The 16,800-nt window shown below is 41.5% G+C and overlaps 1 protein-coding gene and 1 pseudogene across 6 annotated transcripts in view; one reads left to right on the plus strand and one right to left on the minus strand.

The window, feature by feature from the left end:
- The first annotated feature begins 7,899 nt into the window (after positions 1-7,899).
- On the plus strand, positions 7,900-12,950 carry LOC147312570 (pro-opiomelanocortin-like; annotated as a pseudogene). Its single transcript, XR_015125028.1, has 3 exons — positions 7,900-8,208; positions 10,869-11,030; positions 11,713-12,950. The product of XR_015125028.1 is annotated as a pro-opiomelanocortin-like (transcript).
- An 856-nt stretch (positions 12,951-13,806) lies between these two features.
- The window catches only part of LOC147312571 (protein EFR3 homolog B), a 30,761-nt gene continuing 27,767 nt past the window's right edge, over positions 13,807-16,800 (minus strand). For all 5 annotated transcript variants that reach the window (XM_086264068.1, XM_086264069.1, XM_086264067.1 and 2 more), the window contains 2 exons: positions 16,740-16,789; positions 13,807-16,608 (listed from right to left, as the gene is read on the minus strand). In XM_086264068.1, the coding sequence (XP_086120194.1) occupies positions 16,503-16,608; positions 16,740-16,789 (156 nt within the window). In that variant the 3' untranslated portion in view covers positions 13,807-16,502. The remainder of the gene's footprint in view (positions 16,609-16,739; positions 16,790-16,800) is intronic.

The raw sequence follows: 16,800 nt of genomic DNA on the forward strand, positions 1-16,800 counted from the left end.
CTGTGCCGAGGATGGTGGTTTTCCGTCCAAGAAGTTTTTGCGCAAGTGAAAGCGATGTGAAGAAATTGTCCGTGGTAACATTTCTGCCCTTGTCTAGGAATGGTTCCATCAGCCTCATTACTACATTTTCAGAAAGTCTCTCCCCAGTGGGACGATTGGGGTCCTTGCCAAGATATGGGAAGACATTGCAAATGTACTTGGATTTTAGGTCGCAGGCCACCCAAAACTTGATCCCAAACTTGTCCGGTTTACTTGCAATATACTGCAGGAAACAGCACCGAGTCTTTGATGGGAAAAGCTGTTCATCAACGGTGATATGTAGACCAGGGTTGTAGCACGTGATGCAGTTGGTGACAAATGATCCCCACACACTGGAAATTGCAGCGAACTTATCAGTCTTTGCTCGATCACTGCGGGTGGACTTGTCATCAAAGCGTAGGTGTTGCATGATGTCTTGGAAGCGGTTTCGTGCCATAGTTCCAATTATCTGTGGGTTTCCCAGGTTTGCTGACCAGCAGTCGTTTACCGATGGAACCCTGTAAACCCCCCGCAAGATGACAATTGCAATAAATGCCATTAGTTCAGGGAGGTCCATGAACCAATGAATATGCTCCGTTTGCTGTGCATGTTGAATAGTCCATTCTTGAATGCTATGAAGCATGTCAAGAGTGATGAAACACAGGAAGCTCTGAAGGCGACTCGAGATACTTCTCCTGGCCTTAGCCATTGGCTCTCCATCTGCAGTGTACAGTTCTATTGGGGTGAAAGGGAGACGGGTCCCCACATGTTCTTCACGCCACACTGTGCCATCTTTCGCTGTCTCAGTCCCCAAACAAGCTCTCTTTTTCGGTGGAGAAGCAGTCTCCTCATCTGCAGTGTGAACAAATTCAAATTGTGAGCAATGGGAAGGTCAAACAAACTTACTAACTACATCCACTTACTTGTTTGAAATGAAAAAGGAAATAACATGAAATGAAACTAACCGGAAGACTGATCAGACAGCTCTGAGTCCGAATCCGGCTGAACTTCTAGGTCTTCTCCATCCGAGTCACAAGGGTCGACTTCCGTCAGGATCATTTCCAACGCCTGCTGAGTAGTGAGTCTTCTCTGCATTTTCTTTCCTTGGAGAGGAGGTCCGTACACCACAGAATTCTTCAGGGCAATGAAGGGTTAGGCTAAGTGCAGTGAGATTGTGTCATATATATACCCAGTACAAAAAACACCCAGTGCTCTGATTGGTGCACAATCATAGAGATGATTGTGCACCAATCATAGAGCACTGGGTGTGCCCCGTTACAGTACCCCGCTTAGCGGGGCACACCCAGTGCTCTATGATGGCATTTATTGCAATTGTCATCTTGCGGGGGGTTTACAGGGTTCCATCGGTAAATGACTGCTGGTCAGCAAACCTGGGAAACCCACAGATAATTGGAACTATGGCACGAAACCGCTTCCAAGACATCATGCAACACCTACGCTTTGATGACAAGTCCACCCGCAGTGATCGAGCAAAGACTGATAAGTTCGCTGCAATTTCCAGTGTGTGGGGATCATTTGTCACCAACTGCATCACGTGCTACAACCCTGGTCTACATATCACCGTTGATGAACAGCTTTTCCCATCAAAGACTCGGTGCTGTTTCCTGCAGTATATTGCAAGTAAACCGGACAAGTTTGGGATCAAGTTTTGGGTGGCCTGCGACCTAAAATCCAAGTACATTTGCAATGTCTTCCCATATCTTGGCAAGGACCCCAATCGTCCCACTGGGGAGAGACTTTCTGAAAATGTAGTAATGAGGCTGATGGAACCATTCCTAGACAAGGGCAGAAATGTTACCACGGACAATTTCTTCACATCGCTTTCACTTGCGCAAAAACTTCTTGGACGGAAAACCACCATCCTCGGCACAGTCAACAAGATTCGCAGGGAAATTCCTCAATCCACTAGACAGACAGATCGCAATGAATTCACCACTCAGGTATGTTGCAGGTCTTTTGTGGTTCTATGTTTATGTGTTTCATTGTGTGTAAAAGGGGTATGGAAATAACAATTTATCTTATTTCTTAGGTGTTTTCAACCTCTGCTGCCACGCTGACGGCGTATGCGGCCAAATGTAAGAAGACAGTCTATATTCTTAGCAGCATGCACAGCGTGGTTCAGACTGATAACACTACCAAAAGGAAGCCAAACACTGTCACCCTTTACAACAAAACAAAGTGTGGCGTGGATGTGATGGACCAGATGGTTCGGGAGTACACTGTCCGCAAAGGAACACGGCGCTGGCCAGTCACCGTGTTTTATAACATGATTGACATGGCAGCACTGAATGCACATGTGCTGTATCAAGCATGCACCGGGACGAAGGAAAGACGGGTGGAGTTCCTGGTGGAGCTTGCAAGGGAGTTGGCTCGCTCTCATGTAGCTGCGAAGAAGGCAAGAAAAGATCAGTTGCTTCGGACACAACCCTCCACACCGAGCCCTGGAAAAAGGGCCACGTGTCAGGTCAAACACAGATGCAAAAAAAATCAGGCCACTGTGCGATGTGTTCACTGCTACAGGTACACATGTGGTAAATGCAGACGACAGATACCGTGGCAGTGCCAGGATTGTGAGTGATTGCTGAAAATGTTGAAATGTACTCACTCACTTTTTATCATTATTTGTAAATATGTGTACAAATGGTTGGTTTTTTGTACTGTTTTCATCAATAAATGTCAGCAACAAAGGACATACAAAGGACATGTGTTGATTTCTCCCTAAGATGGCAAACTGAAACACTCCACTCCCCCACCCCCTCAATCACTCACCCCCACTCCCCTCCCTCCAGAATTCCTAGGTAACGACCTAATATACATATGAATGACTAGCCAATTTAGCTTCCACTTCCAGCATTTGACTGCTCTCCGGCTTTTAAAGGTAGAACGGTAGAAGCCTGGAAATCCCAGTGTTAAAACTCGACTGTACACCGTGTTCGTGTTTTCCTCCGAAAACAATAAGTTCCGTTGGAGCAGTCTTTCAACGCCTCTCTCTGTCTCTCGCAAGAAAAGTTGACCCACACAACAAAGTAAAGCTATTTTTCGGCTACAAGCCGACAGGGACCCTGCCGTATTAGCCAGAGGTCCCTTTACTACAGTTCGGAGTCGCGGACCTTCAGTAATAGTAATAAATCACACAGCAATAGTACATTCACGTAGTTGTAAAAAGCACGATAATATATTAAGTAATCCAAAGTATTCAGAATACGTTACTGTCATTGAGTAACGTAACGGAATACGTTACAGAATACATTTTGGGGCATGTATTCTGTATTCTGTAATGGAATACATTTTAAAAGTAACCTTCCCAACACTGGATATATATCGTTATGTCGAACAGCCCTAATACAAGACTTGACTAGACACTAGATTAGACATTAGTTAGCCACCGGGACTAACGAAGGTTAGCAGACAATCTGGCGAAGAGCACTGGTCTTATATACAGCCATCGGCGCAACTTTGTGCTGAACATTGGGGGGGTCAAGATCTCTGTCTAAATAAATAAATCCGGGTAAATTCCCAGATTATTAAACAGGCAACTATTTTGCTGTTAATACCTGAAATGAGTAAAGAAAATCAACAGCCTAATTATGCAAGATAATTCCTAATTTTATTGGGGGGGTTATATTGGTTGGGTCTGATTATTGGGGATGGTCATAACCCCCCTAACCTCCCTGGAAATTACGTCCCTGTAATCTCCCAACCACGGAGATTAGTAGCAGGTGTAGGCAATGAAAAGGCTGAAGAGGCTCCACTCAAGGGCAGAGACCAGAGCCTGGAGGAAACACACAGCCACTCAACCGGACCATGACATGGTGTGCAGCATGTCCTTAAAATAACAGAGGAAACTCTGCAGGTGGAAGACAGAATAAGAAGTAAATTGTGGAGTAGCCTCCTCAGAATCTGGACCTCATCATTACTGAAGTGGCTAGAATTTGTCTAAACAGAAAGCCTTGATCCAAAAATGAAGCCTAAACTTTCACACCAGCCTCCCATTTTCCTTGCAAAAATACAAAGAAATGATGGGTAGTTTAAGATGCAGTACCGTATCTTACAAACAGGGTCAGGTTTTCTGTCAAAATAATAAACCTATATCCTTATAGTACTCACGATGACTGTAATTATATTTAGGAATCCACTAAAGCAATAACTATTCTCATTGCAATAAAATGATCCTACATTGCAAAGGACAGGTGCTTAGAAACCAACTCAATGGTAAAAATCAGATCCATGTAACTAATGCCCACTAGCCATTAGAAACCCAACGGCAATAAGCAGGGGCCACAGGAGGAGACAGATGCTGCTGATGCTATATCATGAGTGGGAGACTGACTAGAGTACATTCCTAAAAATAGCTGAAATACTACACATATACTGAATTAGTGTGTGGACACTTTAAATAATGTGCATGACATCACTCATATATGCTGGTTATGAACACTCATTCACTGTGAAGCTGTACAGTTTAATGAAGGAACAAGTCATGTTTCTTCTCCACCATCATCTGTAACACTTCTAAAACCTAAAACGGATTAATGAGATGATAATACTTAAATGGTAGGTGTTTAGACAGAGTTATTATTTGGTGGTGATTCACATCCTGCACAGACCTGCCTTGGGGTTGCAGTGTTATTAAATAGTGGAAGCAATCAACATCAGCGGGGAGCTGAATTACACTCCTAAGTGCTGTAGGAATGCATCATCTCTGTTTGTTATAACCTTTATTTCTCCACTGAAGAGGAGGCTTAGCAAGCATGTCCTTTTTGTTTTAGCATTCGCATCCAGTAATGACTCAAATTCACAAGCAGGCGCTGTCCAGAACAAACACCACCTGCAGAGCAGGGCCACATGGAGGTTAAGCAGGTTAAAACTGCGGAGAGAGGAGAGAATAGCTCCCACTTCAGAATGCCACTTCCTGTCTCGCCTTCAAGCTACAAACATCATACCCCTAAATATAACCAAAGAGTTATACTTCCTTATCACTGATGATTATCCGAGCCTTAGGCGGTTCAGGAGAGTTGTGATCTGGAAGGTTTTATCTTTTTCTCTTCCTGCCGACAGTGATGACCGGGATTTGTGATGTAACTAAAGGGCTGCCAGGAAACACATTCATCTAAGTAACTAGTAGCCTTTCAGCCTTTGGTGTGTATTGGTGATATTCATAGAAACTAAGCATCATTACCTAAAAACAGAGGTAATATTTTGTGTGAAAATGCTGTATATAAAGTAGAGATATTGATTTTACATTTAGGCGTATTAATGCAATATTAGAGTATTTAAAGGTTTATCTGAGGGGGCTAAGATATTTTAAAGATTGATTCTTGTATAAGTGGTTAAATAATCAGCATTTTTAATTTTATGCTTAATTCACAATTCACCCAAAGCTTTAATATGATTACTGTAATAATTTCTTTGTTTTTCTATTTGTTACTGATCAAATTTTCTATTTTCCAAGTGTGGCAGTGCATGGCTCGCTAAAACACTTTGTGAAAACGGGATAAGCTGTGGTCAAAGCACGTCCAGGCGGACCCAAAGGGAAGATCAATACACTGTGGTCCTAGAGACTGAAGCTACAAAATTTTCTAAATAAAGAAAGCAAGACTGCAATCAGCAGAGGTTCTTTCACAAGAAGGCTGCAGTTTCAGTGTCGGTGTGTCCTCGTATTTCACAGTAAAGGATGGAAAATTTAGCTATTTGCTGATCAATCCATTAGGAGATTAGTGGGAGTATCAGAAAATAGTATGTAAAGGAGATGAGCAGGAGAAATAATGACACCACAGTGTATCAAACCCACAGTGAAGCACCGAGGTGGGAAGATTCATGTCTGGGGGTGTTTTGCTTCTCCAGAGTTGGAAAACTCCACCGGATCAACTGCATCATTAGAAGCTTCAAAGCTTTACTGGCAATATGAGAAAAACAAAGCAGACCAAGAAGCGCTGACTCTGAATGACTTTTCTACACAGTCACTTCAGCCCTATTTAACATGTGACAACAGAGAAAGCCAGGAATTCCTGACATGACACGAAGCTCTTTGGATGATTTTCAGAAAGTGAGGGGCAGGGAGAGAATGAACTATTCTCCGTGAAAAAAAAAGATTAAATTCAAAACAGATGCTAAAATATCTTCACAAGCAGTCTCACAATTTTGGGTTTAGTTGGTATATACGTTTACCAACCACGTTATTAGCAGTTTGTTCATGCATATATCTAATCTACCAGTCACATGGCAGCAAATCTTTGCATTTATGCATGCAGAGATGATCAAGACGAGCTACTGAAGTTCAAACTAAGCAAACTAAGAATCTGCATAAAAGGGGATTTAAGTGACTTTGAATGTGGCATGGTTTTTGGTGATGGGCAGGCTGCTAGGGTTTACAGAGAATGGCCAAAAAAGAGAAAATATCCAGCGAGCTGTGGTTCTTTGGGTGAAAATGATGCCAGAGGTAAGAGGAGAATGGCCATACCTCTCCTCTCCTGTTAGCTAACAGCGGGAATTAAGGCTACAACTCACACGTGCTCACTAAAACTGAACAATAGAAAATAGGAAAAATGTTTTCTGGTGTCATGAGTCTCAGCTTCTGCTGCAACATTTGAAAGTTTTGGTCACAAATCGGTGTAAACAACATGAACACATGGATCCATCCTGCCCGGAATCAGTTCAGACTGGTGGTGTCTGACATGAATGCATGACACGTAACACAACACATCTTTGTATGTGCATCGCTCATTAGATATTTGTGTCAATGAGAAGGTGAACAGGTATATCTGATGAACCTCCAATGAAAAGGTGGCAAAACTTACTTACTAGGTAGTCAACATAAGACAATAACGTATCATTTTAAGGTCATTTGGGCTGATTTTTCTGTTTTAACTGTATCATAAAGTAATAGTTCACATGTTTGCAGGTAGTCAGAAAAGACTGTTGCTTATTGATGAGTAGTTGAAGGGGGCAGACTGTGGATGCTTATATTAAGAATAGCCAAAGACATAATTAGGTCACGATATGTGCATTTTTTTCTACTCTTGCTTTGTATAATGGCAGTCAGAGGAGGTATCCTCAATACGGTCAATTCAGGCACATATCTCTGACTTTGAGCACAGCAACCTGACCCACATGCATCTGTAATTCAATATAATAGACCTTTTTTAAAAATCATATGAGCATCTTCTGTCTCATTTTTCACTCACTGTGTCCTTTCAGCTATAAAATGATAACAAATAGCTGGAGATAGGCCGGTTTATGAAAGGAAAGTGTTCTATATCTCTTACAATGGGTGCTTGTTCTCCACTTGTGCTGTTCTGTGTGACTTGTCCTTGTGCACCTAACCCTGCAGCAAACGAGCGGCAGAATGTGTTTGGCACTGGCACTAAAGCTTCAGCTGCACAATATTTCCGTTTTAAAAGCACCACGTGTGTTTATTTCTTTATTTGTGTGTATCATCCGCACTTGAGGTCCACTCATGACGTCCAAACAGTGAGTCAGGTCCTTATAATGAAGTTTTCATGCAGGGATACATGCACACCTTGTCAAAACGAGAACCACAGAGAAACGATCCAATCAGTCAAATCGATTGGCACCCTTCACTGTTGCTCAGAGGATAATGATGTCAGTGATTAGAGCTGACCTTTGAGGGATTTAAAGCGTGGACATGGGTCCGCTAATGAACAGCAGTTGTGTTTCTTTTTAATCAGTATACGATAACGTAAACATGCTTTCAAGAAATGCAGGGTACTTATAGGGTTTCAAGACTGTGTCGCAATCAGAGGAGGATTACAAAGAGGGGGGGGGGGGAAGTTAACCAGTTAACCACAGCCTCATCACCCGGCTGATGAAGCCAGCCTCGCTATTGATTAAAAAGTGTGTGGGAAGCGTTTAAACATACCATACGCAAAACTCCACGAATGCACGACTCCTCCCCATCAAGAGAAGGAGCAGGAGACCCTTTACCTCAATCACACCCCGAGGCCTTGAGACGCTTTACTTCACATGTCTATAAAAAGAGCTTTCCTCCCTTAAGGAAGCAACAGCAGACCCTCTCCTACTGAGCATTTCTCAAAGAGCAGAGAGAAAGCAGGAGAGGAGGAGAGGGACCACAGTTTAGAGTCACCAGTCTGGAGGATCTGTGGACAAAAGGAGTGACAAAAGCAAGAGGAGAGAAAGCATCTGAAAAAGGTAACAAATATATTTATATGATTTGTTTTTTTAAACTTGCTTGTTTGGCGTGACTTGTTGGATGAGCTCAAATTAACTTATTTGCTAAACTCCCTTATTCATGGATTTGGGAATTTCTACTATTTTATATGATGTGCTTGCAGCAAAGGATACACAGTTATGATGAATTCAGCTTTCCTTTAATGTAAACAAAAGGTGATCTAACTTACAAAACAGTAGAAATCATTTCACACGTACAATTTTGCATTTATTTTGATTGCAGCGCTCATGCCTCTTTTATCGGAGTCTGTCTGTGGAGAGCACAGCTCAGCTGTGAGTCATTCAGTAGGAAGACGAGTCTCTGCCAGACTCGCAAAGACAATGGCTCACCGAGGACTCACTCTTTAGAATAGTGAAGGAGGAAGTGAGAAAAATCCAATACCCCGGCAAAGAAAAGAAAAAAGATTGTTTACATCTTTAAACGGTTAACACGCCCAGGGAAAAGTTTGACAAGTGAGACAGGATTTTTCTCAACATCTGTGAAGCATCAGATGACTGGCAGTGTGTCGGATTTAACCAAAAGCAGTGAACATGGGGTTTATATACTGCACTTCGGTTTCATATTATAGATATTACCTTTTTATAATAAGAAAGCTGTCCTCGAGACTGATTGGAAATAGGAGAGTATAGAAAAGAGAAAACGCAATAAGAAGCATGAGAGGATATTCATCCTCATGACTTCAATAACCAAATTGTTCATATTCAATTAAGTAGCACACTTCAAAATGTACTTATTGTTGTCATTGTTGTGTATTTCTGTTAAGTTTTATTGAGACAATTAGATTCATTTTTTCCTGCTTGGTTTCCAGGCAAGAAAACAACTCTGAGCTCAGAAAATGAAAGTATTTTAGGGTCTATTGTGAAATCCCTGCTAGAAATTTATGTCTGAAAGGAAATCCTTTATCAGAATTATTAACAGTTCCTTTGGCTGTCCCTGAACACAAGCAGCAATACTGTTCTCTCTATTCTCCCAACCTAGTTATAGTCTGTACGCTGCAACAGGCTGAGAGAAAGAAAGAAAGACAAACAGCTCCCTAATGTCTTAGCATGCAGTTTGGTCAAATCCACTTTTATTTATTGCGTCCGATTTCAAAACTAAGATGATGACAGAAAAAATGTTCATCTGAAAGCTTCAAAGCAGAACTCCACAACCCATTGGGTGATGTCAAAGTAGCTACATCTGTCTTCAATTAGTCAAGACTGAAAAAAAACATTGCAGTCCTGCTGCTGAAAGACAAAAGTTGCTTCATAGCTCCTTGCGTTTTCAAAAAAGGAAGCTTAAATTTATTGGCGGTAGAATAACACAGCCTTGCAGCGGTAGACAGTGACATCAGGATCCCAGCTGGTTGCTCTCTGCACACAGAGAACAGTGCTGTGAAAAAGTATTTGCCCCCCTGCCTGATTTTGTTTTCATTCAGTTTTTTGTTTTTGCATATTTGTCACACTTTCACAACATCACATATTTTTTTTTTTTAAATTGGACAAATATAACCCACATTAATATAAAAATGCATTGTGATCCCAAAGAATTCTGGGAAAATATTTTGTGGACTGAAAATACTTTTTTTTTTTTTTTTGGAAGGTTAGAGTCCCGTTATGTGCAATGTAAAACTAACACAACATTAAATAAAAAGAAAATCATATCAACAGACAAACATGGTGGTGGTAGCGTGATGGTTTTTGCTGCTTCGGGATCTGGAAAATTGATAGAACCATGAATTCTGCTTCCCGAACATAAAATCCTGAAGGTGAATGTCAGGCCATCAGTTCATGTCTTGAAGCCCAACCACACTTGAGTTTAACACACAAGCAAGTCCACCTCTGAAAAAAACCTAAAGGAAGGGTTTGGGGGTGGCCTAGTCGGCGCCTGGACTTAAATCAGACTAAGATGCTTTGGCATGACTTTAAAAAGACTGTTCAGGCAAACCCTCTAATGTGTCTGATTTAAAACAATTCTGCAAAGAAGAGTGGACCAAAATTCCTCCACAGTGACGTGAAAGGCTCGTTGCTAGTTCATGCTTCGCTTGCTGCCAAGGGTGTTCCACCAGTTAGTAAGATTAGGAGCAATTACTTTTTCATACAGGGCCTTAGGTGTAGGTAAATTAAATCATCATTTAAAAAAAAATCTTCAAATCTATTATCTTCATATATTTTCAGTCTAAATCTCACATGAAATTAACCCATCAAGGGAACAGAAGACCCTGCCCTGTCCCTCCTCTGTTTTGAACCTCATCAGTCCTGCTGATCGTTTTGACACAGTCCTCGGTGCTGAAGGTTCATCCTTTGAAAAATAAAAATAAAAATACTGCCACATGTTTGACACCTTCAAAATAAAATACATGTGCTCCTGATAAACAAACACCAAAAAGAGAACATAGTTGTTTAAGTTCACGTGTTTAAGTTCATGACACACCAGCTACAAAAGCTCGGCTCTCTGGCTATTTCGAAGGTAGTGTTCAAACACATCACGTTACATAAGGACGGGCGGAAAGTGTTACGCAAGCGCAATTATTAAGAGACACCTACTGTATTTCTTCACAAAATAACATTTCAAGATGACTAATGAATATTTTTGTCTGCTGAGACTCAAAGCTTTCCCCACTGTGGCTTCACTTCTGCAGCTCCACCCCAGTCGAGTTGGTGTCCTGTGCACCGGGCTGAAGATGGTGTGCCAGTGCTGGTTGTTGGTGGCGGTGATGGCATTTGTGTGCATCCCCGGGTTTGAGTCAGTATGCTGGGACAACTCCATCTGCAAGGACCTGAGCAACAAGGCGAGGATACTGGTAGGTCGAACAGCCCTGCCACTTCTTTTAGATCGTCATCACTGGCCAAGAAAACTTATCGGAGCCCTATGTTGCACATTTTCATCTCATCCGTAAGCGCAATGTAAAACATATTTAATGGAATCTGGTCAAATTAAATGTAAGTAAACCTTACATTTTAATCAAAATTATCGCTTCCACTAATCTTTTTTTTTGTTAGTGTCAAGGTGATGAGTACTTAGAAGTACTTAGAAAATGGAAACTTAAAACTCAGAGCATATAACATTACTTCCTTTTCCCCCGGCAAAGCCAGGAGATCTGTGGTGATAGTGAACAATTTCATTCTTTGACAAATAAGTTGATGTGAAAGCTGAAAAGATGAGTCAACACAGTCCTTAAATGTAATTTCTTGTTTCTTGAGTTGTCCATGTGATAGTAGCCTTAAGTGGGTGTGTTTGGATACAGAACAAGCTGCAGTTATTTTATCAATGCAACACTAAATTTAAAACCTAGAAAAGCCATCTGTAATTTTTAACACCCATAAGCAATAAAGGGGATGTTTGTTTGTTTGTTTGTTTGTTTGTTGTTGGTTTTGGGGATTTTTTCCTATCATGCCAAGTCTTATGACTTCACCAGCAGCTGTCAGGGAACTTCAAGTCTTCCTGCTCTGTATGACATTATCTTTGCCATTTCTTCCACACAGGACTGTGTTCACCTCTGCATGTCTGTGATCCAGACTGAAATCCCAGAGCTCAGTGCATTGGCCCTGAAAGTTGACAGTGATGCTGATGCTGGTGATGGTGATGACCTCTTACTCAGAGTTATTCTAGCCACACTGGCTTCCCATGACAAAATATCCGAGTCAGATCTGAAAGCCCGCAGCGACGAGCGGCGCTCCTACAGAATGGAGCACTTCCGCTGGGGCAAACCAGCAGGACTTAAGATGCGAGAGCCAAAGCTTAAGGCCCGCAGTGACGAGAGACGCTCCTATTCAATGGAGCACTTCCGCTGGGGGAAGCCCTCGGGCCGTAAACGCCGACCTGTTAAAGTCTTTGCCTCTTCTCTGGAAGGAGGAAGCTCCTCTGAGGGCCGTTTTCCCTTTCAGGCTCGCAGACAGCTGAGCAGTAGCGAAGATGAAGCGGAGGGGGACATTGATGGAGGAAGTAATGAAAATCAGGGATTGCTGAGGGCCAGGGACAGCTCCAAATCACAAAGCCCCTTGAGCTTGCAGGAGAGGAAAGATAGGACCTATAAGATGAGTCACTTCAGATGGGGCAGCCCACCTGCATCCAAACGTAACGGCGGCTTTATGAAGCCGTGGGAGGAGAAACCTCAGGGGCAGCTGGCCAAGTTCTTCAGGAACATTTTAAAGATGTGAAGAGAATAATGGGATAAATGGAAGATTCAGCAGGGGAGGCGGATAGCTCAGAGAGTCAAATAGCCATTGCATGTTAGTAACCACATGTCTTAATTTTAAATTACACAAACTCGTTGCTATCTTTTAGCATGTTATTGAATGTCTTTCACCGACGCACCCACTGACTGCCTTCAACTTCTTGGCCTCGAATCCAAAGCATTCTGAGAGCATACTCATCTTAACTTTATGAAGAATCAAGCTGAACAGTGACCGTCACAGCGAGGTCAAAGGTGACTGTAAGGAAATAAATTATTGAGACAGTTTTTAAAAAGTCATGTCTTTATGTAAATAAAAAATAATATTAAAGATCCTGTTTGTGGCAAATAATACATGGAATCTTTTGCCTAAGGTCATTTATTAAGCAAAACCTTGATGAGAGCTGACAAGTTGTGAGCTCTCATCAAGTGTGAGTTGTTATGTCTGTCAAACTGCGTTATAGGGCATTTTTAATGCATTGAACTAACTGGAACCCAATCTAACAAGGAAAACATAATAAATAAATAAGATCTGAACGCCTGGAGAAATGTTGCTCAAGGTCACTTAAAAACAAACAAATAAACTATGAAGACACGAGGGGTGACTCAATACTTTTACCCAGGACTGTGTCTTTAGACAAATCTGAGGATTTAGGGGAAGGGGAATGGACAAAATTCTGAATATTAAGACTGATAAAATACAAGAAAAAGGATTTAAACGTTTTTAACAACAAGGTGAGTTTGAGTTTCTTTTAAACTTGTGGGTATGGTGGAGTATCCTTTATTCAGAGGTAATGATTTGAGTATCTTACTGGACAGCAGTGGAGCACCTTCTCTACCAGACTCATTCAGCTCCACTGTCACCAGTATGGATGCATGAAATCCTTCATACCATTTTCATTAAACCATTATAATAGAATGAGATAAATAATTTCTTATTTTTTTAGGACTTACAGAGTCCATGAATGATTGTGCATAAGTTTAATGAAAATGCAGCCAGACTTAGACTGCCACCCACTGGACCTGAAGCATAACCACAGAAAATCAGCACTACTCTGAGCTTCAGCTGCTTAATTAATTCTTAATTCTCAGATTGTTTAATTTCATAGCCGACTGTGACACCAGGCTCAGAATACATAATAGTGTGACGTGAATTTGAGGTTGTGAGTTCAGATCCTTGAAAATGCTACACTATAGGAAAAATGTGCTACTCATGTGCTGGGAGATGGATCACGTACTCAGATGACCTCAACAGGAGGTAATTGAATTAAACATTACTTTGAACACTGCGACTACCGAACAGTGGTGCCGGATTTAATGAGTCGACGTGGTTTTTACCAAACGATGATCCCCTTCTTCGTCTCAGAGAGTTTCCATTAGCAGGCAAATTAAAACGAAGACAGACTTTTCATGGTTAGAGATAAATTTATTCTACAACACGGTAACATCCACTAGCATGCAAAGTCAGGTATGACACGCATAAGGCATTTTCTCCATGTAAAAGCTGCCTTTCTCACTAGGTATTCCAGTTTTTAAAGTGCAAAGTTCACAGAACAGATTTGACCTACAGCACTAAATTGTAAAACAGAGCTATTAACCAGACATGTAATGACAAAAAGTAAGTTTGGATTACCGTCAGTTAATATTACATTACGCGATGCAATGACGACACGCGGACTGATAGATTTACAGGTCTTCACTGCCAAGTTCAAGATGCTGAAAACACAATTTTACAAGGTGTAACTGGAAGGTTTAGACAGCTGCACACGGCTCTTAAGTAGCTTTTTCTGCATTAACGTGGTGGAAAGAGTCACTGGACAGAACTGTAAACTACGTCTGGAGAGCTTGGTCTTCGGTAATGATGACACAGACACGCACACACCTGTACGAGCGTTAGCACAGACACATAAATACGCTCACTCGCGCACTGATCAAAAAGGGGTAAACGTGAACAGACGATCACATACACTGGCATGTGCTGACACGGATATACACAGGACATGACATTCAAAAACAGAAAAAACAAAAGAAGAGCCAGTGGAAATGCTCATGACAGGGATGAACTAGACACCGTCTTCTGTTCTGAACAAGATGGTTGCAAAACGGCTGGAACGGGTGCGGTTCACTCACAGAAGCAGCACAGAGGGAGAGAGAGTGAGGGGTGGTCTCTTAAAAATGTCACAAAACTGAACCATCACAGCACCACAACAACAGCAGGCACAATTTAGAAACGCACAAACATGATCTGCTACCTACAGTTGGACCGTGTTAGCCAGACTCTTGACAAATTATTGCCATCATACTTGTTGTTATACCTGTGTGTGTGTTTGTGCACACACTGGGCTTTTAGATGTTTTTGAATCTTGCTGAGACATGCAGCTGAAAAAGCTGCGGTATAGTAAAAAAATCATAGTGCAAACTCATTCCAGCAGGACTGAGAATGTAAATGGAAACAATGCAGGTCAGGGTTATGGTAATGAAACCTGTTTGAGTAAAGCTGAAAATGATCTTTTTCCAGCATTGCCTCGGTAACCCTTTATTAATCGCTGTGACATACTGGCCTTGAGATGATGCAAATTTCTCCTGTGGGCTGCTCAGATGTTAGGATTTCACGTGCTGCTGGTTACTTATTGGAGATTTTAACATTGTCTATCTGAATACTAAGTGGATTTCTCTTTTATCTATGAACACAACCAGTGCAGAGGCAGTCTAAAATTAGAATATACAGTATATATACACACGCACATTAACATCCTTATGCTGTACATCAGCTTAAAGATTTATATATTCCTCTGTATGTACACATTTATATGGAAAGGGGAGAAAAATAAATGTTTTTTTAGCATTTGATCTGGTAAACATTGCTGTAAATCCTTTAGTGTGGTCATGACTGGTGCAATGTGTTTTAACTAAATAGATTAATATTTAGGTAAAAGAAACAGAAAGAGGCGAAAAAGCACTTCTGGGTAACACTAAGAAGGCAAAACCAAGCTACAATAAAGCCTAAAAGATGGATGCTCAGCAGCTAAGTGGCATGGGAGATGAGGATAATTACCTTTATGTCTATACAACAATCAGACATACACACAAATACAATCAAGTAAATTAAAATGTTTCAGTTTCCACAAACACTCTTTCTGGTCATCAAAACAATTAAAAAAATAAAAAATAATAATAATATTAATAAGCAGTCTAGCAATCTAATTTTGTGATCAAAGGTAGTATGGCACCCTGGAAGGGACAAACAAGTTTAAAAAAATGCACAAGAATAATAGTGCTATCAAAAAGTTTCCAGTCGCAGGCATGCGACTACTCAACTCATTCTCAAGACAATAAATAACATCCAGTCGGTCAAGTTTTCCCCTCACAGTTCTTGACAATTTCTAATTTGAAAATCCAACCAGTGGAGTTTCTACAGACATCCCAGTCCCCAGTCACACAGGCCTAGAGACTGGTTGGAGACCACCTGGAGACCATCTTGAGACCACCTGGAGACATGAATATGCCAGCAAACTGCCAGCAAGTAGTTGGTGGCAGATGCAGGAGGTTGTCTTTAGTTTGCACAGAAGACACCAGCTTATCTGCAAACACTCGCCAACTACTTACTGAGCAGCTATGAAATTGTCTTCAAAGTAAAAGCTGCACCTTTTGAGACATGTTGGCTTCAGCAATTAGGCACAACTTTTATTTGAAGGTGAACTTTGCAACCAATTTCACCAGGCAAGTGCCATCAATTTCCAGCAACCACTCGCCAACTGATCGGGGATTGCATATCATTCCCAATAGGCCGCTGGCTGCCAGGGGTCCCTAACCAGTCTCTAGGGATGAGTAACTGATGCAGTAGAAGTGAGTGAAATACGTTTGTTTTCCTGCTCAATATAGACACTGGTGAGCTTGTTTTTGTTGCAATCAGAGGCTAAAATAAAATCTCAGACAGCTAAGAGGTGTTCTTTAGTTACAGCTGAGTTTGTCCCACGTGCACTGTGGCTGTTTGATTCCACGGTCAAGACGATTTTACAGTGAGGATCGGTTGCCCTTTCAAATCTTTTCTCTGTCCTTGAAGGCTCTACTGTACGCTTACGTTGCTGAAGACTTTGTGGTTTAGTAAACACATAGGTCAGGAAACTTCATCTCGTAAATGGGTACAGATCGACTCTGGCTTTGGCCGTAACCTGATGAAATGGTTCCAGATGGGCTGGGAGGGGGTCTGAACAGAAAGAGGAAGAAAATAAAGCTGTTAGTTCCAAAACATAAAAATGCAGGTATTCTCCTGTTAGTCAGAATGACTGCCATCCATATTATTATTGACTACTCCCATCCCAAAGCTCTGTCCCTTACCTGATTGTGATCTCAAAGATTTGATTTAGTTTGCTCTGCAGTTGTGTGGCCTATAAGGGAC

The sequence above is a fragment of the Aulonocara sp. 'chitande type north' Nkhata Bay genome, linkage group LG15, assembly GCF_057382095.1.
Source record: "Aulonocara sp. 'chitande type north' Nkhata Bay isolate Kocher_YH1m ecotype deep benthic linkage group LG15, A_spYH_male_GT1.1, whole genome shotgun sequence".
Lineage (NCBI taxonomy): Eukaryota > Metazoa > Chordata > Actinopteri > Cichliformes > Cichlidae > Aulonocara > Aulonocara sp. 'chitande type north' Nkhata Bay.